The 23,124-nt window shown below is 45.3% G+C and overlaps 6 protein-coding genes across 14 annotated transcripts in view; 4 read left to right on the plus strand and 2 right to left on the minus strand.

Annotated features, from left to right (window-relative positions):
- The window catches only part of LOC117900176 (fasciclin-2), a 72,423-nt gene extending 63,821 nt beyond the window's left edge, over nucleotides 1–8,602 (plus strand). For 3 of the 8 annotated variants that reach the window (XM_034810425.1, XM_034810449.1, XM_034810431.1), the window contains 4 exons: nucleotides 49–232; nucleotides 6,432–6,633; nucleotides 7,630–7,752; nucleotides 8,124–8,602. In XM_034810425.1, the coding sequence (XP_034666316.1) occupies nucleotides 49–232; nucleotides 6,432–6,633; nucleotides 7,630–7,752; nucleotides 8,124–8,247 (633 nt within the window). In that variant the 3' untranslated portion in view covers nucleotides 8,248–8,602. Of the gene's footprint in view, nucleotides 1–48; nucleotides 233–3,350; nucleotides 3,627–6,431; nucleotides 6,634–7,629; nucleotides 7,753–8,123 lie in introns of those variants that run through there. The other 5 variants (XM_034810440.1, XM_034810458.1, XM_034810467.1 and 2 more) reach the window with 3 other exon arrangements.
- Nucleotides 8,603–10,733: 2,131 nt separating this feature from the next.
- LOC117900222 (galactosylgalactosylxylosylprotein 3-beta-glucuronosyltransferase I) lies at nucleotides 10,734–12,092 on the minus strand. Its single transcript, XM_034810510.1, has 2 exons — nucleotides 11,779–12,092; nucleotides 10,734–11,709 (listed from the first exon to the last, which is right to left on the minus strand). The coding sequence occupies exons 1-2, from the start codon at nucleotides 12,006–12,008 to the stop codon at nucleotides 10,998–11,000; spliced, it is 942 nt and encodes a 313-aa protein (XP_034666401.1). The 5' UTR covers nucleotides 12,009–12,092; the 3' UTR covers nucleotides 10,734–10,997.
- Nucleotides 12,093–12,933: 841 nt separating this feature from the next.
- Nucleotides 12,934–13,872, plus strand: LOC117894488. Its single transcript, XM_034801599.1, has one exon. The coding sequence runs from the start codon at nucleotides 13,003–13,005 to the stop codon at nucleotides 13,870–13,872; it is 870 nt and encodes a 289-aa protein (XP_034657490.1). The 5' UTR covers nucleotides 12,934–13,002.
- A 355-nt stretch (nucleotides 13,873–14,227) lies between these two features.
- LOC117900242 (translation machinery-associated protein 7 homolog) lies at nucleotides 14,228–14,818 on the minus strand. Of its 2 annotated transcripts, none has more exons than XM_034810534.1 (2): nucleotides 14,738–14,818; nucleotides 14,228–14,681 (listed from the first exon to the last, which is right to left on the minus strand). In XM_034810534.1, the coding sequence occupies exon 2, from the start codon at nucleotides 14,665–14,667 to the stop codon at nucleotides 14,473–14,475; it is 195 nt and encodes a 64-aa protein (XP_034666425.1). In that variant the 5' UTR covers nucleotides 14,668–14,681; nucleotides 14,738–14,818; the 3' UTR covers nucleotides 14,228–14,472. The 2 variants fall into 2 exon arrangements, with proteins under 2 accessions (XP_034666425.1, XP_034666435.1); XM_034810544.1 differs by having other exon boundaries at nucleotides 14,228–14,684; nucleotides 14,742–14,792.
- Nucleotides 14,819–15,052: 234 nt separating this feature from the next.
- On the plus strand, nucleotides 15,053–18,969 carry LOC117900233 (monocyte to macrophage differentiation factor). Its single transcript, XM_034810523.1, has 5 exons — nucleotides 15,053–15,271; nucleotides 16,848–17,174; nucleotides 17,265–17,455; nucleotides 17,513–17,732; nucleotides 17,796–18,969. The coding sequence occupies exons 2-5, from the start codon at nucleotides 16,962–16,964 to the stop codon at nucleotides 18,075–18,077; spliced, it is 906 nt and encodes a 301-aa protein (XP_034666414.1). The 5' UTR covers nucleotides 15,053–15,271; nucleotides 16,848–16,961; the 3' UTR covers nucleotides 18,078–18,969.
- A 798-nt stretch (nucleotides 18,970–19,767) lies between these two features.
- Nucleotides 19,768–23,123, plus strand: LOC117900168 (HEAT repeat-containing protein 6). Its single transcript, XM_034810414.1, has one exon. It carries the CDS (start codon nucleotides 19,788–19,790, stop codon nucleotides 23,061–23,063), a length of 3,276 nt encoding a protein of 1,091 aa, XP_034666305.1. The 5' UTR covers nucleotides 19,768–19,787; the 3' UTR covers nucleotides 23,064–23,123.
- Nucleotide 23,124: the final 1 nt, after the last annotated feature.

The raw sequence follows: 23,124 nt of genomic DNA on the forward strand, positions 1-23,124 counted from the left end.
CATGAGATCATCCGAAAACTGATCGTTGATCATCATTGGTTTTTGCAGGGCATGAAGATCAGTGGCTCTTGGACCGAGCTGGAGGACAGATGCAATACGGTGGATGTGGTCGAGACCACATCGTATGAGATGACCGACCTCAATGGGAACACGTACTACCGCATCGAGCTGAAGGCGCATAATGCCATCGGCTACTCGTCGCCGGCATCGATCATCATGAAGACGACACGAGGTGAGTCCGATTCCGCTAACAATAATCTCGGCACGTTGCTCTATTCGGCCGGGCTCAACTCCGGCGTCGGGTCGCTACACAAACAACTGTTCACGACCACCACAAGAGCCTCCACATCGACAATCACGACAACAATCACCACCACAATCATTGCGCTGGCCACCACCATAAGCGTAACATTAGTTAGTGTCCTAGCCTCAATGTTAGTCTAAAAAGCCCAAAAACAAAAGCTCAAATCATCGAAAGCGGAATGCATAATCTCTCTGCAATCGATCGATCGATACACGATAGACACGCGCAACACTCACACTGGGCGGGGGACACGCAGTGGGCCACACAAGTGTACTAAATATCCAGTGTTTGGCCCACTGTTTGAACCCCTGAAGCAGGCATCCATATCGGTTGAGAACCGCCCTCTCAAATAATCTACAAGATCCCAGCAAACAAAACAAAAAAAAAAACAAAAAGAAAAAAAACATGCATATATACAATCGATAGATATCGAACACACAAACACACTCACACACACACTCGATTTTTACTGCTCTAAATATATGCTATATATGAAATATATATGATATACCCCCAGATATAACTACTATCAACTATCGTTTATCGTTTATCGACTACTTTTGCATACATCGATTTCTGTAGTGTTTATTTCAACTTGCGTTTCATCATCGTTTGCGTTCCTTTCACACTCAATTCAGATTCAGTGTGAATCCAATGTCTCTCGTCTCTTCTCATTATCGAATTATTGTCTATCATTTATGGTTTATCATTATTATGCGCCCCCTCCATACATCTCTCTTCTTTGCTCTTTTGTTGTCGAAACATCGTTTTTGTTTTGCATGCGCCTTTCGTTTCGTTTCGTTTCGTTAGAGCATCCTACAAAGAGCATACTCTATACTCTCCTCGGTATATTCTTCCATAACCAGTAGGCCGTAATTGTATACATTCCACCCACACCCACACCCACACACTGAAACACTGAGTACTGCAACGCAGTTGATAAACATTATGGAAAAAGCCAAATCAAATATCATGCCCTCCCCCCATCATACAAATGGCCCCCTGAAAGCCCCCACCCATTCATGTCTCATATGGCGCGTGCGTGCGCGCATCAGTCAAAATGTCAGAAGTTGTATAGAAATAAAGAATGAGAGATGCGCGCAAGCCCGAAATCAACACTAAATACCTTAATATTATTATTCTTAATTATGTTCTCCATATACTTTTTTTTTGAATAAAATTCTTAAGCATTTACTTAATTATAATTACCAAACGAAAAAAAAAGAAAAGGAAAACACACTAATACTTTCTATAGCAGAGAATTTGAAAGTGAAAAATCAATTTATAATTTTATATTTTTGTGTGTTGTAATATTTTTTTTGAACAATGTGTGACCCCCACGAATATACATACATACATACCCTGTTAAATGTAAACCATCTATCTAGCTCTTAAACACAACAAGAAAGGAAACAAAAGCAAAAAGCGCAATTAATTTAGTAATCAACAAAAAAGCCTTTAACTTTTAGCTTTCCATTATGTTTTGTTTTGATTTCGGATCCACTAGAATCACCAATTTATTTTTATTTTAAATTAATTTTATCATTTGATTGGAATTTGAATTGATTTTGTGTATACTACATGCTGCGTCTACTATTTCTATATTTCTTTAGTTAATTTTTCAATTATAAGCGACAAAAGAAAAGTTTCTCAAATAAAACAAAGAAAAACCAACAAACAAACTGTAATTTACTGCCAATGCCACATTTCGTTCGTTTCCTCTTTTATTATCGTATCGTATCGTTATCGTTATGTGTATCGTCTCTCGTATCGTATCTTATCGAAACACATGCCTGCGTTGTCTTTCTATTTGTTTCACTATCAATCGCTCGCTCGCTCTCTATTGCTATCGCTGTGACTGTCTTGCTGTCTCCTTCTTCATCATCGTTTACTTAGCATATATGTATAATTATTATCTGTTATTTTGTCACTAGTTTGTATCTTTGTGTTTTATGTGTGTTTTTGTCGCTATCCCTATATCCTATATCCCCGCTATATCCCACATATAATTGATCCCTCCCTCTATGATCTTATACTCAAAACAATCAATTTAGTGTCTGCATTTAAGTAACAACTTAGTCATAGTTAATATTATTAACCGAACAACAACTAACACATGTCAAGAACCAAAAGTCCCAACCCCCGGCCAGACAAACAACCAACCAAATCACCAACCAAACAGCCAGCAAACACACACATGAAACACTCGCATACCAAACTAGCAAACAACAAGAACAAATAACTAATCCTCCATAGTAGAAGACTCAAGTCGGGAGTGTTCTGGCAACCTCGAACCTCTAACCCAACCGAAAGCTCTAACACGCAATGCAATTGTTGGTGTTCCTGAAATCTCTCTGCCAACTAAACTGGAAAATGAAACCCTACGACTGCAAATTGTACGAGTAATTAAATCCTAGGCAAAAGTTGCATTAAAAGTGAATCCCTTAAAGCTTCTTTAATTCGAAAATGCATCATGGAGCGTCTACAAATTGTTTCGATAAGTTCGGAATTTCACGGAACTGCAGAATGAAACCACCTGTGGGCCAGGCCTTAACTAAAATGTAGAAAATTAATGGGCAATTGAATTGGAGTCAACGAGATTTCAGGAGCATCAACAACAGCCACAAGCACTGGTCCGGGTCACTAGAGATTTCTGGAACACATCGGATTAACCCACACACCCACAACCACACATTCGTCGTCGTCGTCGCCCCAATAACCCAAAAAAAAAAGAAACTAAAACCAAAACTAAAACAATGCCTAAAAAATAACTCCGAAAATGTAATGTGCAAAAAGAAAAGTCCAACCAACAACAAAAATGTTCTTTTTGTGTGTTTCCTTTTCTTCCTTTTTTTCTTCTACCACTTTTTCTTCTTTGTTTTTTCTCTCTTTTATGCTGTGTGGGTGCTAAAAACCCACAAAACTACAACAAATAAAATCGAACGCAAAACAAAACCTGTAAAATGAAACGAAAAACCTCGAAAAACTGAACAAAACCGAACCGAACCGAAAATCCCCACGCCAATCCTCGAAAACTCTCATCCAGACAACCCACATCCCCGCCCGCCAAAGGGCGGACATGCTGTTGCTGCTTCTGCTCCGCCGCTGGTTCTACTGCTCTCCACTGCTTTCGCGCTGTTGCTACTGCTGCCGACGACGACTGCTTAAGCGAACAGCCACCAATCAGTAAGCTGTGCACGGAGGAATCTTCAACAGAAAGACAGACCACTTTATCTCTGTCTTTCTTTCATTTTTTGTGTCGTCGTCTCCATTGTGTAAATAATAAGCCGAAGAAAAGAACGGGAAAACAGTTTATCAACCACGAAAAAAATATATTAAAATAGCATGAAACGGCGGAAATAAATACATAATATACATACATACTATGTGTTGAATGTGCTCAAGTAGAAAATATGTATGATCAATATGAAGAAAAATATCACCAATGGTGGGGTCACCAAGGGTCACCATTCCATTAACTGTACAAAAAGAAAGCAAAAGAAAAGAAAAAAGAAATAATTAAATAATAGTCAATGAAACGGAATGCCAAAACCTAATCATATGCATACATAATAATGATTAACGTTAATGATAATGATGATATACATACATTCATATGTATGTCCTTATTGTATGTATCCTACCATAACCGATGTCTAACCGCTAGAGACTTTGTTTTAACCACTAAGCCACTGTTGATTTGTTGTTATTTAGTTAGTATGTACCACAGATATACATACCTGTATGTACGAGTATATTTATGTATATGAGTCCATAATTCTTCCGAATACGATTACGACTACTATTCCCAAAAACCCGTTCCGCTTAGTTCCATGTGCATTCTACAACACTGCCAAGCGTACGAATCTACATAAATTAAACAAAATTTTAGTGAAATTCTACAAACAAAAACAAAAAAAAACAAAAATTAATAATCATATATCAAATGCATACGAGTACAATTTATTGAAGAAGAAATTACATTTAGCCAAAAGCTTTTTCCGCTTCGACGCAGTTTACATCAAGCAGTTTCTGTTCTGTTTGTTTTTTGAGCGTATACGTTATCCGTTAAGAGGGGGACAATAAGTAACTAAGTTAAAGCTCGGACTCGGGCTTGGGCTCCACTACGAATTTTTATCACATGGTGTAATTGAATTATGAAAACAAAACGAAAGAAGAAAGCCTCTCCGTTAATGATGAAAATGGATAATCCCTAATACGAGCATATTAGTACTTAAATAATAATGAAAAACCCAACTAGAATGCAGTTCAATTTAGACGAACATTCCTGTATTCCTGTATACAAGCAAGACATTTTTTTAGCAAGCGAAATGGATTTTTTTCTAGCAAAATATATCGGAAAACAAACAAAAACGAAATACAATTTATACCTTTACAATATCTAGTTATATATACTATATACATACAATATACACGTATAGCTAGAGAATAAATCAGCCCGCCTAACGTTGCTGAGAAGATGAGTGTTTTTTTTTTTGTTTTTTTTTGTTCTAAGCGAGCTGCAAGCAGTACCAGCAGTACGGGGAGAAAAAGCAGTGCATCATCCACTGCTTTTAGCACAGACACAGACACACACTCCCCCGCACTTACTCCGTTTAGGACATCTTGAATGTTGTAAGCAGTGTAATAAGAAACGATACCTAACTATTAAGCAGTTCATTTTTGGGTAAATAAAGAAATACTTGAAAAGCATGCAGTGTGTGACTATGACTTGGAAAGGGGAACCGCACCACCACCCCACCGCTTGGAAGGCCCCTCCCAACGCTTGGAAGGTAAAATGCTGTAGAAACAGCATACCAGCCATATGTAAGGGTATCATCATGGTACCATTTATATATATACTATATAGAATCATATTACCCCTTCTATCGATGCTCACCAAATTAATCCAACAAAAAAACAACCGAAATTTGTTGATAATTGTTAATTATTATTAAATTGTATATTTTAGTTTCGAAACCGAGAAACCCTGTAACCGTGCCAGCACTTTCAAACACCCACCAATTCAATCAAGCTTATCATTTTCTGTATAGAAATATTCGTGCTAAACCAAGAATAAAATACTCCTTACAAATATGCTTTATACACCAACAAAATATTGTTCCCCCTTGTACACCCACATATACACACAAAAACATAGTACATACACATCCAATTATATACAGATACATTTATTACGTATGTAAGTGAAAACGATTTGTAAATCCTAATTTCGAACTGCTTTACACTGCTTGTATACTTTGCATATTGGCATTTTTCTGTATTTTGCAATTGTACAAACAAAAAAAAAAAAAAAACGAAACTAAACAAAAATCACTGAAAATTCGTTTGAAATTTGTTAATTTTTGTGCTTCTCTCACTCTTTCACTTACGCTTTCTCTCTATCTTTCTTCAATCTCTGTTTTTCTCCTCTTCTTCTGTGCTGAGTCCCTCCCGAGTCCCTGACCAATCCCCAACACTCCCCTTTTGGAAGGCTGCATGCAAAAAGAAGGCCTTGATGAAAATTCGTATCCATAAGTTTGTTGCTTTGTTTGAAACTGCTTTTCATGTCATGTCAATTGGTGCTAATATTTGAATTTTCCTTATGATTTTCGTATGGTTGTTAATCCCCCTTGGTTCCATTGCGATTATGTTTATTATTTCGATATTGATTTTCATTTGAACGTTTCGACTAATTCCGTTCATTTGGTTTACCAACAAGTAATATACACACACACAAAAATGTAAAATACCATTAACCAAAAACCAAAAACCAGAACAAGCAGGTGGAAAAATAAACCAAAACAAAACAAAGCCAAAAATAATATAAGACGGGAACATAATACATACATAAATATGTGTAAGACTAAATGTTAATGGAGGTTCTGTCTATTCGTTGTATAGGATAGTGTCCAAGGTGCCAGGGTGCACTGTACTTTACCGCCTACTTAGATATATAGAATATTGAATAATACGACTTACATACTTGCATATATTTGAATGACAATTTACTAATCAAGTACAATTATTCCCTCCACCTTTACCTCCACCTCCACCTCCACCTACCGCATCCTGCATCTCTGTGCACCTTCCACACACTGCAACTGCAACTGCAACACCCGAACAGGTATCGATGTGATCCAAGTGGCCGAACGCCAGGTGCTCTCCTCCGCAGCCATCGTGGGCATTGCCGTGGGCGGTGTCCTGCTGCTGCTCTTCATCGTGGACCTACTCTGCTGCGTTACCGTGCACATGGGCGTGATGGCGGCCATGTGCCGCAAGGCCAAGCGGTCGCCCTCGGAGATCGATGACGAGGCCAAGCTGGGAAGGTAAGCAATCGCTGAGGCGTAAGATCAACGAGAGCCCATAACTTTTGTAGTACTACTTTTGTTTGGACCTCGAGACTATCCTCCCACAAACGAAACGAATATTGCACTAAAAATCGAAAGCCGAAAACCGAAATCCAAATCGAATTAAAATCTATCTCTTGTGTTTTTTCGTTGTGTTTCTTGTATCTTATACGTTGCGAACTAAAGCCGAAATTGCAAACGACCGGACTTCGAGTACAATTGGGTCTATGCGCGTCCCAAATCCTTGTTGTTCAATCGCAATTCGCTGATATCCGTCTGAGAGCGCGGCACCAAACACAAAAATGCACCGAATTCAAAATTCAAAATTTAAAATTAAAATAATAAATTCAATGCTTCACCCCCCACTTACGTTTGTCATCCAGTTTTTTAGTGCAATATACAAAAGTTTTCAGTTTGCCACACAATCGAACACACAGAAACTCACTCGAAACTCAGCCACTAGCAGACGACCATTCATCCACCCACTCACTCGCTCACTCACTTAGTTCAGAGAACATTCATTCACACAGAAGACAAAGAAAAACGCTAAACTTGTCTGTGACAAGTGATTCAATGTCCTTAGTTGTTTGGCTAATTGTAGTACAAGACATGTGAGTGATTTGATGTCCAACCGCATGTTGGACAGTCTACTGCTTCTCTCAACACTGTCCATTAGCCAGCGCCACAGACACATACACATACACATACACATACTCACCACACGCACATGACACAAGCATCATCGTTATCATTTCATTTACGATCATCTACTATTTGTATGTGTACTCTCTCTTCTTCTACTAAACCAACATCATCATGTATTATTCCAATCAATTCATCCAAACACAAAAATCCGACTAAATCCAACCAATCCAAAAACCAACCAAAACCTACAACCAACCAATCAACCAACCAAAATACCGAAACCAAAATACCGAAAACAAATACCAACCAAATTACCATCTAACCAAGCAGTCTTTACGGTTGGCGTTTTCCGCTACCTTATTGCAGTGGACAGCTGGTTAAGGAGCCGCCACCGTCACCGTTGCCACTGCCGCCGCCAGTAAAGCTGGGCGGCTCGCCCATGACATCGCCATTGTACGTACCACCTCCTCCATAGCTCTATGCATCCTACCACTGAATCTTCTTCTGATCTTCCTTTTGAGTTGAGTTCTTCTTGCCTGCCTAACAGCCTACCCATCCACCTATCTAACAATCACATCAATCTACTCATCTTCGCTCATTAGCACTGCATGCGCCACTCTCTAGTTAATAAATACATACATTAGGTAAATACTTTGTAGCCCTGTAGCTTTGTAGCTTTGTAGATCTAGTAGAAGGTAAGTGCACTGCTTGCCTAGGAACAATCACACGCCTTTTAACGAGTAGTAGCTTTCAGCAGTGATTGCATGGCAGATCGGATCGTACAAGCATTAAGACTCATCAAACAATATTCTCTTCTTCTTTAGGGACGAGAAGGAACCGCTGCGCACACCCACCGGCAGCATCAAGCAGAACTCCACCATCGAGTTCGATGGCCGCTTTGTGCACTCGCGCAGCGGGGAGATCATTGGCAAGAACTCGGCGGTGTAAGTGGGCCCACGAGAGGAGAGGAGAGAGCCCACGAACACCTCACAGCGTGCACAAACGATACAGGAGGATGAATGTCGTCTAGAGAATGTATTCTAGAACGAGAACGAGAACGAGAACAAGCCAAAGCCACAGCTGGGGGACAACAACACATGGGAGCATCGATACAATATCGATGATGATTGATTGATTGATGAATGGATTGTTTGCAAACTGAGTTGGTTTTACTTTACTTTCGTACACAGCGTAACTCTTACTAAATGTCTTACTACATATAATACAATACGATATCCAATGCTACACATCTACACACTTACACATAGCACTCTAAGCTCGACTCGACAAAAACCAAACAAAACAAAAACAAACAAAGGGATTAGCGGAGAATCCCCCTCATCCCATTCACGTGTCCGTGTTGCTTCATTTCCTAGTTTGTATTTATTTGTATTCGCTGCCTTTTGTATTGCTTCGTTTCTCCCCTGCAGTCCCAGCCACACAAGAGAACACCCAAAAAGAAGCAAAACAAAAAGAAAAGATAAAGAGAATGAAAGGAAAATGTAAACCTAGCCTAAGATAAATATATACATACATACAAAGATATACGTATGTATATGTATATGTGTATGCCAGAGAAAAATCTTAAATTAATGCCTTACAAAACAAAAGAAAAATTACATTTATTTAGCAGTTAAAGCGAGGAGGGACGATTTATGCATGTAAGCCGTAAGCATGGAATAAGAACAATTTCTTTAGTATAACTAACTTAAACATGCCATAAATAAGTTGTAACCTTAAGTTTGCATTGCCCAACCACCAACCACCACTCCCTGCTCCCCACACACGCCACACCCCCCCATCCCAGAGTCCCAGAATCCCATCACCTACCCACCAATTCGTAGTACTTAAAACGCTGAACAAAAGACTTGCGAGCATTTCTTTCTAGAACATGACATTAGACGAAAAGAAAAAGAACAAGAAAAGGACTTGAAAATTTAGTTGATATGTGGACTCCTTGGTTTCCTATTGGTACAGCATATACTATACTTAATCCACAGCCACAAACAAGTATATTCTATGCGTAAGAATGAACAAAATGCTCAATGTACATTGATGTTAAACGAAATTTAAATGTTTGAAAAGGACCGCCCACAACTGCTTGGCCCTGCTTGGCGAACAGAGCACTGGAAAGCTGAAAAACGCACTCCCGCTGCACTTGCCTCCCACGCAACACACAAAACACACACACAAATATGAGAAATGACAGTTCAAACAAAAACAAATGCTAAGGATAAACCTTAAAACTAAACTAAATTAATGCTAAGTTGTAGAGAAACGACGAGAACTACGAGATTGCCAAACACGAATGTTCTTTCGTTCGTTTACCTTTCGTTCATCTTTCATCTTCTCCCCACTTCCATCAAACAAAATGCAAATATCGCTCAGTTTTATGTTGAAAGTATTTTCGTATGTATTGTAAAAACTAAACAAATTCTAGTTAAGAGATCTGCAAATGCATTAATCTAATGGATATATAAAGCCTATGAATATATATACAAAAATATATATATGTACATGTATTTACAATTACTCAGTAAGTAAGTTTTTTTTTCTACACAAAACTACAAATAAAAACAAGCAAAAAACAAAAGAAACAAATACCGAACAACAAATTACGTACTCGAACATACCCCAGTATAATCGTATATGTATACTCGAACACACACACCGATCTGAATATATGTATGTATTGTATATTCCATGGAAAGCGCGTTTTGATTTGCCTCCCCCCAGAGCCCAGTCTCCCAGTCCCTCTGTCCCTGATTCCCCAATTATGGGAGATCGCTACCTCCCTTCCCTTTCTGTTTGTTGCCCAAGAGCTTTTGTAGCTTCTGTTGCCTTGTCAGAGCTTTTTACCTATAAATATACAAGAATATTATACACACCTATCGAATAATAATCCTGCAAGCAAAGCATACCACAGCCCAGATCAGCATCAGCCCATTCAGCCGTTCAATGAATCGGCCCCACAATCTGGGCATGCACTTTATGCTGAACGTGCAGCATATGAAATATGATGCCAAAAGTAAACGGAACGAAGCGTAAGCGGAGCAGAGACGAGTGCACTTCTCGTACATTTCGGCAGAAAGCAGAGTGTAGCTTTTGATATACAAACATAAACCGAAAACGAAAAACGAACAAACCAAGCGAAATTTAAAGAAAATTATACACTAAATCTGAAACGGGGAAAAATAAATCATATTTACTGTACTATAAATCCAAATGAAAGTCTTTTATTTGCCATCAACGTGGAGCAGCAATGGTCAATGGGCTGACACACGGCCTACCTGCAAAACCAAGCCATCCAATCGGCAGCTCATTTTACCAACTTGCAAATCAGAGTTGTTCTTTATAGACGGCTTGGGGAGGATGCTAAAACATTCTAATATAAACTCGTACACCGACGAAGAACAAAACACTGATGCAGAATCTTAGATACATATGTTACAAATTGTATTTGAGCATTGTACAACTATTATACAGAGCAGCAAGGGAGCCGAAGCTTTGCTTTGAATTTGGATGCAAGGAGCGAAGCCTTGCAATTACGAGTATATAGGATAGGAAAATCTCTGGTTAATACATTCTGGGCAAAAAAATACGTTCAATAAATTCACTAAGTTGAGGCATTGAGTAACGGGACGAGGAACAGTTGCGTGACAAGTATGTACAGGCGAGACGGGTGGGCAAGAGCTAGGCTAGACCTCAATGCCGGAATCAGAGCGCTTCCCCTGGCGCTGGAGGGCATCCTCGGAGGTGAGCTTCGTCTTTTCGGTACGCGTGTGCCAGACGAGCACGTCCCGGCAGGAGTTGGCCAGCGGTTGCAGCTGTTGTCTCGTGGTGAGGTGTCGCAGAATCTCGCTCTCCTGGTAACCACGCTGCACCTCGTAGGAGAAGACGGCCTGCGGGTTCTTGATGAACAGATCCATGCTGATAGCGAAAGCGGCCATGTCGATGGGGAAAGGGCGCTCCGGCCGCCAGGCAGCATTGAAGCCCACCACCTGTGTATTGTCCTCGTTGAGTATGGGACGTTCCACCATCAGGCCGCCCACCAGGCCGACGGGCCAGACGCCGACGTGGCCGGGCTTGATTTTCGTCATCTCGACGAAAAGTTCCGTGGAATAGGAGTTGTCGTCATCCATGAAGAAGACAATGGCATGTCGATCCACATCCACGTGGGTGCGCAGCCAGGCCAGCGCCAGGTTGCGCTGCTCGACGCCTCGTGGCTTAATCCAGTTGGGATCCTTGCCCTGCAGCTTGAACTCGGGAGGCGTCTTGATGTTCAGCTGCGTGGATCGCTTCTCCAGCCCCGCCCGTTGCAGGAGACTGCGCACCAGCGGAGTGGTAATGTTGGAGTCCTCCACAATGATCCAGTGCAGGTTGGGCAGCAGCATGAACAGGTGCGAAAGCCTGTTGCGAGTGGGACGGAGTGGTTAGATGTTAGCAATTCAGTTTCCGGCCTGTAGAGGCCACGCTCACCTGGTCAATTCCGCTTTCTGGGCTGGCCGTGAGTACGTCGGCGTTATGGCGTAGATGTGGGGCAACGTGTCCGCCTCTTGCTGGGCATACACGGCCTGCAGGTACTCTGGGCCCTGGCAGGTGTGCTTCCCGTTGTGGTGGACAAGCTTGAGCACGATGAGGAAGACTATGATGAGCACCAGCACTTGGCGTGGGCGAATGCGCGCCTCCGTCATGCTGGCATATGCCATTTAGGGCAGATTTCACGGAGATTTTATCTCTATTTAAACAAATATCATGGCAAGAATGTCCAAAACAAACAATAGCCGCGGAGCTATCGATAAAATATACCGTGAGGGCCTCGAAAATATACCGAAATATACTTTTCCATTTTCAAAATATACCGTAAAATATACCGTGAATCTAAAATCATTTTCCTCGATTTTGATGTTCAATTTAATATTACCAGCTAGGACTCTCAGCCTTAAAAATGTAATTTTACTCAAATCATCTATCAATTCTCCGCAGGATTTGCTAATTATATGATACATCTTTCCTCAATTGATTGCATAATACGGTTAAAACTAAAAAGGTCAAAAAGAATGTCCAAAACAAACAATAACCGCGGAGTTATCTACACCCCACGACCCAAAAAAATATATACCGAGATATCCCTTACTAATTTCAAAATAGACCAGATTCTGATATTATGTTTATTATAACTAGCTAGCTAGGCCCTCAACACTTAAAATATAGTTTTATATAAAATCTCTGCAAGATAGGAAAATTATTTGGCTTAGTAAAAAAGGTACATATATCATCATTGAGATGTTGAATGAAAAGTGTGAAAACGCTAAAAAATAAAAACACATTGGGATTTTTCTGTCATAAATGGAATTTGGCGGCCATATCCCTGAATTTTGAAAATATCTTTAGTATTCCTTCAGAATGGAATTAAATAGATCGCTAAATAGATATACATATCTACATATATTTATTTAGCTTTTAAATAACCCTAAATACAGTAAACAGTTACCCTGGCCACATTTTTACGTGTGTGCTCGCTGACAGAGGCTGCTTGCAAATTTGCCGATACATATCGCTCTCTTTTAGAGCTGTATGCTATGCACGAGCGCTAATTTTCAAGTGACAGATGAAAGTTACTGACTCATTGAGCAGCCATCTTTAAAATTGAAAGCCTTTTTTTTCGTTTGTGTGCCAATTATTTCTTTAAAAATCATCGCGATGTCTAACAATCAACATCAAATCGACTTCAAGCTGGAATTTGGTGAAATCTCTTCACTAACTAACTTTAACGCCACTCCGGCCAGTAAGGGCAAGGATTTGACTGTTGGCGACGCCACTCCGGCCAGTAAGGGCAAGGATTTGGCTGTTGGCGACGCCACTCCGGCCAGTGAGGGCAAAGATTTGACTGTTGGCGACGCCACTCCGGCCTACAAAAGCGCCGAGCCAAACGCTTCGATGAAGGCTACCGCTGGCAACTTGGGGCTAGCTTCGTCTACCATTGGAGACGCCACTATGGGAGTATCCAGCCACGTGACCAATCCACGCAAGTTGATTTTCCACGGCTGTTGCAAGTTGACGGACGAGGAGTTGTCTGAGCACTACAAATTGAATGAAACGACTGACGAGGAGCTGGCTTCCGTGGGCCTCAATCGACAGGAGGTCATTGACTCATATCGCGTAATGGACGAAGTCTCAATTCTGCGCGGAGACCCTTCGCTCTTGAAAAAGAAGCCTGAACCAGAGCCCGAGATCGTGAAAGCGGAGCCCGAGGCCCAGCCATGGGAGCACTTCTTAATAACATATGAATTCCCAATGCTGAACCGTTTGGTTGTGCTCCTTTCCACCGATGATAGGCTCTTCCGCGCATTTATGCAGCGCGACTTGCCAGCTGAGTATCCGTTGCACCTACCCATGTATCGAACTTATCCTCCCGAGGAGCGTCAAATCAATCTTTTCATACGTTTTTGCGAACACCTGGAGTCATTATACCTGGGGCCCAGGTACTTCGAAGCTCACGACATGGTGGCCAGCTACATACGTGCCTTACGCCAGCGCAAATTTTCAATTAACGCTAGCATGATAAACTAATAATTAAATGTTTTTACTGTACGATTCAATGCTGCATTTAAGTAGTCAATAAATCAAATGCTGCACGTTTGCCTTGTTCCTTTTGCCTATGGTTAATTGGTCCATCTAGCTCTGGCTCTGGATCCAAATTGGGAATATCCAGACATAGACAGATAGCGCTTATGTTTAGCTATGGATCTACATACATTTGCTATAGGCTAGGAGCTAGATTAGGCCTCTATGGTATATACAATATTTATGAGTACATATAGCTACAATTTGCTAAATTCTCCGTTTATTTGATTGGCTTTGTGGCCTCGGCTCCAATAAGCGCGCACACGCAGACCAGACGGCCGGCAATAATGCAAGTTTGTATAAATATAGCATTATTCGTATTAATCGTACATATTGTTAAGTATAAAAAAAAGGGTACAGATGCTTCTAGATTTCACACACACACTACAATCAATTTTGGTCCATGGTTCTGACGCGGAAACTGTAGGCTGCAAATGTTCGTCGTGTTTCTATTGTATTCAAGATGTTTCTTCCTCTTAATGGTTTGTGTGCGAATTGTGTTTTGGTGTTAAATGAACATTTTGGCAGCTGGTGGGCAGTGCAAAATCACTTCTTTCCGGACTTCTTGATGCCGCCTCCGACTAGGGGTCCCTTCTTTGAGGCGTTCGCCTTGGCCGCGTCTAGGGCCTTCTGCTGCTCCTTCTGCTTCTGCTTGAAGGCGATCTCTTCATCGTCCATGTCCTTGGCATCCTTCTTAGGGGCCTTCAATGGCTTCTTTTTACCACCCTCACGTCCAGTCATGATTCCAAAGTATTCTTAACGCAAAAAGGGAATATTTAATATAGATTTTGCTAAAATAGCTGTCACGCACCTTTTATCACGTTTTCTCCACACGGTTGTCGCAGTCGTTATCGATTTCGTCTATCGCACAAAAGTACCGATACAAGTTCTCAAACCTACCCTGTACATCGATAAATCTAATGAAACGCCGCGGGAATACGATATAAGATGTGAAGCAACAGTAATAGTGTATTCTGCCCTCCCGGATAAGTAACTACGCTTGTGATAATATTTAGATCAAAAACTATCCCTACTAATATATTCGGCAGCCCAAAGAAATATCACCGACGATGATATTATCAGCATAATATATCGATATACTGATGTACCAATACCGATGCTGCAAGTGCAGCGAATGCGCTTGTTTGGTATCTTTATAAACAAATGCAGCAGCAGCAAACAGATGTGAAAGTGTTGTGATAGTGTCTTGGATTTTGTACTCGCGAGACCTGTGTGGCTGCAAGGTGACACTATCACCATCGACACAGCAGCCACAGGCACAGCCACAGCCTCCGTCTCGGCCGCAGGCGGCTGCATCTCCATCTGCAGCCAAAAGAACATTACTGTAAGTTGCACTCCCACTCTGATATTCTAAAACGCATCTGCATCCAGATAGAAATCTCGCTCAGGGGCCAACACGGAAGAGCCAGTCGTGTCGCCATAACGAATAGCGTGACGATAAATCCAAACAAATTGGATTAACAGCACGATAGAATCTGTGAGACAGTTGCCATTGTAACAGTCCCCAACCCCAGTCGAAGCCCCCCCACCTGATGCTATAATAGCCAATATAGTGGATGCCCTGAGGCGGCGATATTTATAGCGATTAGCATAGTCGTTGTTATGGGCGAGACCAGGTGGTGGCAGAGGTGGGGTTGGCAGTATGTGTGGGTTGTGGCTGGAATGCTTGGCCCACCACATTCCGTTATGTTCTGATTTGAGTGACCCCCAAGCCTTGAGCATTTGAGGCATACTTTTGGGGTGGGCCTGCTGTGATTCCGGGCAGCGCAACACTGCCCCAGTGTGTGCTGGATGCGCTTCAGGATAGTCTCCGGATGCCAACGAATCTCTCAGACCCAGACCCTGACCATGACCTGTTCATGCTCGCATCGCTTTACCACAGAACAGTGAGTGAACTCTACGCGTACCCTGAGCCATTCACCCATCACCGATATCACCCATCGATACAGAGAGACTTTTGAGTACGAATATGTAAGGCAATCATCATGCTCGGACCTGGACTTTGAGCCATGCTCGGAGACACGCGCGATAACGCGCGGGACAGCCACTCAAAAGTCAGAACTGGCAACTGAGAAACTGGTTTCCCCTGCCCGTCTCTCCGTCTATTCGTCAGTCAGTTGGTCGGCTGCTTTCTCTGCCGCTGTCAATTGCCGCAGCTCTAATTGGACGAATGTGCATTCAGTCAGTCCGGGTCAGAGGCACACTTAATCCCGACACAGATCAAGATCCCAGCATTCAAATTCACGTCCAGATGCAAATCTGTACTCACATTGGTACTCATTCCTCTGACATTTTCCACTCACCATTGTGTCTGCAATTGATATGAGCCCGAGACGAGCCGTTTGAGGCTGCCGTTTTGATATGCAAACCAAATAAATATAAATTGCGAAAGCTAACGAAAATATTCTCAAGTGCCCGCGAATACGAGAGTCCGAATACGAGTACGAGTGCAAATACTCTGCTCGTACATGAAAGTACATGGATGTGCGATTACGATTACAATTACGAGTGGGACAGTATGTCTGTCCCGTGTTCGGTGTGTCTGCGGACAGCAATCATTGCTGTTGAATGCTTATCAGAGCAGTGTCGTCGTCTGTGCTGCACGGCCACCCTGCCACCCTGCCTCCTGCCTCCTGCCCCCGGTGATAAGCCATCAACGACCAGTGGCAAAGTGATAATCAATTGGCCATAACCCAACCAATTGCCCGGCTACTTTTAGATTGGGGAAAGCTTTGTGTGTGGGAGAGGTGTGTTGGGGTGTGTTTATGTTGGGCGACTGCTGGGTTGGTGGGTGGATGAAGGGTGGATGACGGCAGCGAGCGAAGGCCACTCGAAATTGGATAGACATATAATCAATCAATTTTACAACACGGACAACCAATTTTCCAACTAATCCGCAGTTGCGCGCGCTGGCGACCTGGTGTAGCTGTAGCTGTAGCTGTTGCTGTTGCTGTCTGTAGCCTGTGGCTTGTATCTGCTTCTGTCCATGGTACACAGTCAGCCAGAAGAGCATCATGAGCACCATTGGCAACGGAAACAACGGGAACGGCAACGGAAGCGTGAGCCTGATGCAGGATATCCAGAACAAGTACTCCTTTCTGGAGAACCTTTTCAGCAAGTTCTGGAAATCCATCATCAAGTCAAACTCCTCGCTGAAACTCCAGCTGCGAAACATCAAATGGAAGAACCCAAAGGCCAAGCCCGGCTGTGCCTATCAGCCGACAGAGGTGGGTCCCGCTCCCCTTGGGTTTTCATTTTCGGCTTCCCATATGTTAATTAATTTCCATTTGCTTCATCCCCAAACAAAATTCAAACAGATTGAACAGATGGCAAATGTGATTACCCATGGGATGTGGATACTGCCGGCGCTGTTTGCGGCCATCAAGCTGTTCGAGCGCTCCACCAACGCCAGCCAGTATCTGGTCTCGTGGGTCTACGGTGGCGCTCTCTGCATGCTCTTCACCATATCGACGTTCTTTCACTGCTCCTGCTACTGTGCCGAACACAAGTGAGTGTAAATAAGTTATAACTTTTTGCCCAAATGAATTAACCTTCCATTTTGTAGACCACCGAGGAACTACAAGGCCTGGCCCGCCTTTGGCTGGCGCACGTATCAGGGACTAAAGAATGTTCTCCACCGGTGCGATCGGGCCATGATTTATGTGTTCATTGCCGGCTCCTACTTCCCCTGGCTGACGCTGGAGAACACCGACCACTCGGCCATTCTCTTTTGCATGGAGTGGGTCATCTGGCTGATGGCTGGGGTGGGCATAGCCTACCAGCAGGTGAGCAAGAGCCGCAAGAGCTGCCACTGTGTAACAAATCTGTAACAATCATCCGCTCGTCAGCTCTTCCACGAACGCTACAAGTGCTTGGAGACGTTCTTCTACCTGGTGATGGGCCTGGGACCCGCCCTCGTTGTGGTTCTGACCGGCCACCACTTCCATGGGATGATGCAGCTGAAATACGGCGGCGCCTTCTACATACTGGGCATTGTGTTCTTCAAGTCGGATGGGCTCATACCCATGGCCCATGCCATCTGGCACCTGTTTGTGGTGCTGGCCGCCGGCTGTCACTATTATGCCATATTGGTCAACCTCTATCCCAGCGACATTGGCATCAGCGATTAGAGTGGCACGCACGGCGCACTGCGGAGAGAAACAGCGAATTTATACCTTAGAGTACTTAACGACAGGGATTCGGGTGCGATATATTGATGTTGATGTTGATGTATGTATGATGTATTCGCTTTGTATTCGAAGGGTTCTCGCTTTTGTCAGCCATTTGTAATGTGTTCCTTTGAACGATAATACCGTAACACCCCCCAACACCCACCCAAGTCACTGCTGCTCCACAATTAGCCAAATTGTATGACGCCAAGCCCTGGCCCTGGCCATGGCCTCGGTGCATGGAAATAGGAATAATAGTTGTAGCCTAGAATAACGAACGACTAAAAACAAACAAACAAAGAAACAAAAAACTAAAATCGAAACGATTCTTGTGATCAGTATCTGCGGTCTTGCCAAAGATTCAAATTATACGTGGCTCATGTCTCTACTTCTCTCACCCCAATATACGTTTATACATATATTCTATTATATATATACATAAAGTACAATATATATTGTATACTACTATATTATATACACTCTTAGCCCGTAGCGTACTGTAGCGATATTAGATATTGATATTCAAACATGTACAAATGTGTACAATATGCAAATGGTATGCAGACCGACAGGCAGACAGATTTATATACATGCTGTGCTGTACTGTACTGTATGCACACACACACATGTGCATATGTACATATGTATACCTTATACTCCTTATACAAAGCTCACGTTTTAGCTATATGTTTCTCAAAGACTTCGACCAGACGAAAGGCAAGAACCTCAGACCCGAAAATCAAAAGAAAACAAACAACCAAAAACCCAATTTGTACAACAAAGAACATGAATATTCAAATGCCCGGCCACCCCCTCCTGCCTTTTGAACATTAGAAGCCCGCCTAGCATGCATGCAAGATACGTGTTTATATACAGATATATGTACATACATCAGAGCAGAATATATATACATACAATACATACATACGTACACATATAATTATATACTCTTATATACGGATATGTATTGTAGTTCGATTTTAAGGCCAGACAATCCTTGTCCCCCTCGCTCCGTCCCGTCACACAGTCACGAACCAATCTCTTGGCCAGCTCATTGTTTAGCTCAGGGACTACTCGATGTATTCGCAGATACTGAAAGATAATGATTTGATATGATTCTAGATACTGGATGGTTCGTGATGGCCCTCCCATACCCCATCCCACTCCCACTCCTGCTCTGCCTCCACCAACAAAATAGTTGTATATTTTTAAGGTCTACAATGGTTATTTCAGCGTGGACTTTGTTTCTGGCTCAGTTCGGATCTAGATTAGATTTTAGGAATAAATCCTCGGCATCCAAACCAAAACTCAATAGATGCTTGAATAAACGTTCATTTTGAAACGATCCCAGGTCTTTTATTTCTTCGTTTCGCCTCAGAATTCGAATGGGCTCAAATTTGGATTGGAGGCATATACAATCGAAATAACTGTTTGTGGTTCGAGCACTTCCAGCCGATAACTGATGCTCTCAGCTCAACTGGAAAGTCAAGCTAACACACACACATACACATCTCTCACTGCAGGATTTTGGCATAAGGCAATCTGTTTTGCACTTTGTCAGTTGGGAAAAGTTTCTTGCGGAATTAAATTTAACTTTTATTGCACACGGCAACTATCGATAGTAAATCCATAGAATCTTCGGTCTATCGATAGTGTCTCTGATGAGTAATAATGGACGGCGATAGGGAGAAACAAGCACACGATGGGCTTTTGAACATTTTAAACGCTTTAAACACACCCGGTGGATGCTCGAAAGGATTGCCGCTGGACGAGGCGAGTCTTCAAGAGCATCGGCAGCTGCTGCACGATATTCGGAGGGGAGCAGGCGAGGCCCTTGTCATCACAGCCGGCCGAGTGCAACAGCTGCTGGCGGAGGCGGACCAGAGGCAGGACAATGACCTGCTGAGGGCATGGCACCTGTGGCTAAACGAGCTGATCCTGAACAGGCGGCTGCTGCTGGCCCGACCAAAGCTGCTGGTGGACTGGCTGCTGGAGCGGGCGGCTCTGAAAGGTGTCGCGGAAGAGCTGCAGCTTCTGCACACCCTGCTGAAATCACTGCCTGTACAGGCTCTGCAGCCGTTCTGGCCAATTCTGTCGATTCTGTCCCAGCCGCAGGACGTGGAGGCAGCCCTGTTGCTGGTCATGTGCCAGGAGACGGTGTATGTCGAGCTGGGAGAGTCGGATGACCCGAAGCTTAGCCAGTATCTGGCCAACAACCTGCTGCAGCCACACTACGAGGGACGCTGGGTGTCCTCCCAGTCGGAGAAGCTACCCCTGCTGCTGGCCCACACCCTGCAGCTCCTACAGAAGATCGTCAGCAAGAATTGTGACTACGCAGAGCAGCACGTCCCGGAGCTGATGGGCTACATTTTGGCCTACCTTCCGTATGGCGCTTGCGGCGAGTATCCCGCCAAGCTGCACGTGCCGCGGCGGGTTCAGCCTGCCCAGCAAGGTGCTGCCTATGCCACCGAGGAGGAGGATCAACACCAGCCCACCAGCAGCCAGAGCAAGTCCAGCTCCGGCGGCAAACGCAGCAAGGTACGGAAGGTGCGCACCCGCCAAAAGCAGAAGAGCGGCCCGTCGGGTGAGGCAGGTGTCCACAACATGCCGCAGGACCGACTACTGCTGCTGAGCAATCTCGACTACGGCTGCCTCACAGGCGACACGGAGGCGGGCACACCCTCCGACTCGGAAGCGCAGCTGGCGAAGGCAGGCGCCTCGAAGGCGCTGCGGCAGCTGCTGGCCAGCGTGAGAATCTCCGCCCTCCACCTGATGAGCGCGCTAACCAAGCAGCTGCCCCGCCGCTGCCTGTACGGCTACTGGCACGCGATCTTCCCCAGCGACGAGGACTCGCAGACGCAGCACCATCTGCTCCATTTGGCCAAGTACGATGGCAATTCCCGCTGCCGCGCCCTCGCCCTCCAGCTGGCCGGACAACTGCTCTACGGCTCCAAGGGATACCTGAGCCAGGCCCACTCCAGGGGACCCTCGACCTTCACACCGTTTTCCGTGAGCCTGGCCAGATCCGTGATGACCGTCTACCGTTCGCTGACGTATATCCTGGAGCGCGAGTACGCCCCGCCCGTGCTGACGCAGTGCCTAAAGTGCCTGGCCATTCTCGTGCAGGCCACGCCCTTCGACCAGCTGGAAATGGGCTTTGTCTACGAGTTCGTGCTGCCCGTGAAGAGGCTGGCGAAGAGCGGAGGGAACACGCCGGTGACGGTGGCCGCCCTGATGGTGATGGAGATGCTGGTGGCGACACCACGACTGACACAGGAGATGTCCAGTGCCGTGGGTCTGGGCCCTGCACTGCGCATAGAGGCTCAAATGGATTGCCTCCATGTGGAACAGGAAGAAGAGCTTGAGCGGGAGCGTGAGCATTTCTGCGAGGAGCTCTGCGATTCGGAAGCAGAAGAAGAGAACGACAACGAGCAGGAGCAGCAACCGAAACAGGAGCAAGTGGAAGCGGCTCAGGGGCTGATTGAACCGTCATCGATACCGCGCAACTCGTGGCTCCTGCGCATGGTGCTCCGCTATTTGGGCTGTCCATCGACGGAACCACCGCTGCGGCTGGAGTGCTACCAGGTGCTGCTGGCCATGACCACACACATTGGACTGCTGCGGAAGCAGCTGGCACACCTCGGGCGGGCCATCGCCGCGGGCCTCATGTGTGCCAATGCGGACGTTCGACTGCATGCCGCCCGCTGCCTGGACTCGATGGGCTACCAGATGGGGCGCACCCAGCCGGAGCCGTCTGATCGAGAGCTCGAGCTCGCCTTCTGGCTCGGCCTGCTGCCTCACATTTTCAAGGCCTTCAACGCTGAGGCGGCCCCCGGCCCCCTCAAGAGCGCCCTTTGCGACTCGCTGTCGAACATGGGAGTCGTTACCTTCGAGGATCTGCCCACTGGGCAGCGCCACAGTCTGGTGGCCTTCCTTAGCGGCTGCAGCAGCGACGATGCCGAGGAGCCCCTGGTGCGGGCGGCCGCGCTGCGTGCCCTGGCCGTCTTCGCTCAGCATCCGTCGCTGAAGGCGAACCTCGTGTTCGTGGAGAATGTGGCAGAGCTGACGCTGCGCCTCACCAGCGACTCCCAGGTGGCGGTGCGGATCAAGGCTGCCTGGGCCCTGGGGAACATCAGCGACGCCCTCCTGGCCGGCGTCTCTGGCAACTCGGAGCGTGTCTATGATGAGCTGCTCGACCGCCTAATCCAGACGGCCACCAAATGCTGCAGCGACCACGACAAGGTGCGGGCCAATGCGGTGCGGGCCCTGGGCAATCTCCTCCAGCTGCAGCTTCAGCTTCTGGCTGGCTGGCAGCGCCCAGACGTTGGCCAGGAGAAGACGCAGGCACAGGCGGCCATTATTAAGCTGCTGGATTGCATGCGGACAGCGGGCGGGGCCAAGGTCAAGTGGAATGCCTGCTACGCCATCGGCAGCCTGGTCAAGCATCGGGAGTTCTTCTCCGGCAGCGCAGGCCTGGGCGACCTGCTCTTCCCCTCACTCTGCCAGCTGATCGTCCAGCACGCCAACTTCAAGGTGCGCATCAATGCCACGGCCGTCCTGCTGCAGGTGGAGCAGCGCGCGGACTTTGACTCGCACTTTGCGCTCGTGTGGCGCTCGCTACTGGAGGCCCTAGAGCGCTCCAATGCCCTGGACAGCTTCGAGGAGTACAACCATAGGGACGGACTGCAGCAGCAGCTGTGTCTGGCCATTGTCCACCTGCTGGCCCTGGCGCTACCCAACGATCTGCCCGCCTGTCAGGCGGACCTCGGGCAGCGTGTCGACATGGTGGTGCCCAATTGGCGGCGCGTCGCCTACCGCATGATACCCGAGCAGTCGGCGCCACTCTTCACCTGCAGCCAGCTGCTCGATCAACGACTTCATTCCGCTGCCGTCATGCAGCGTCCAGCCCTGAACTTCATAGTGAAGACTCTGCGACTGGACTCGTAGCAAATCATCCATGATGCCCAGTGGTATCCAGTTAATGCCACACGCTTTACACAACAGCAAC

This window comes from Drosophila subobscura, chromosome A (assembly GCF_008121235.1).
Source record: "Drosophila subobscura isolate 14011-0131.10 chromosome A, UCBerk_Dsub_1.0, whole genome shotgun sequence".
Classification (NCBI taxonomy): domain Eukaryota; kingdom Metazoa; phylum Arthropoda; class Insecta; order Diptera; family Drosophilidae; genus Drosophila; species Drosophila subobscura.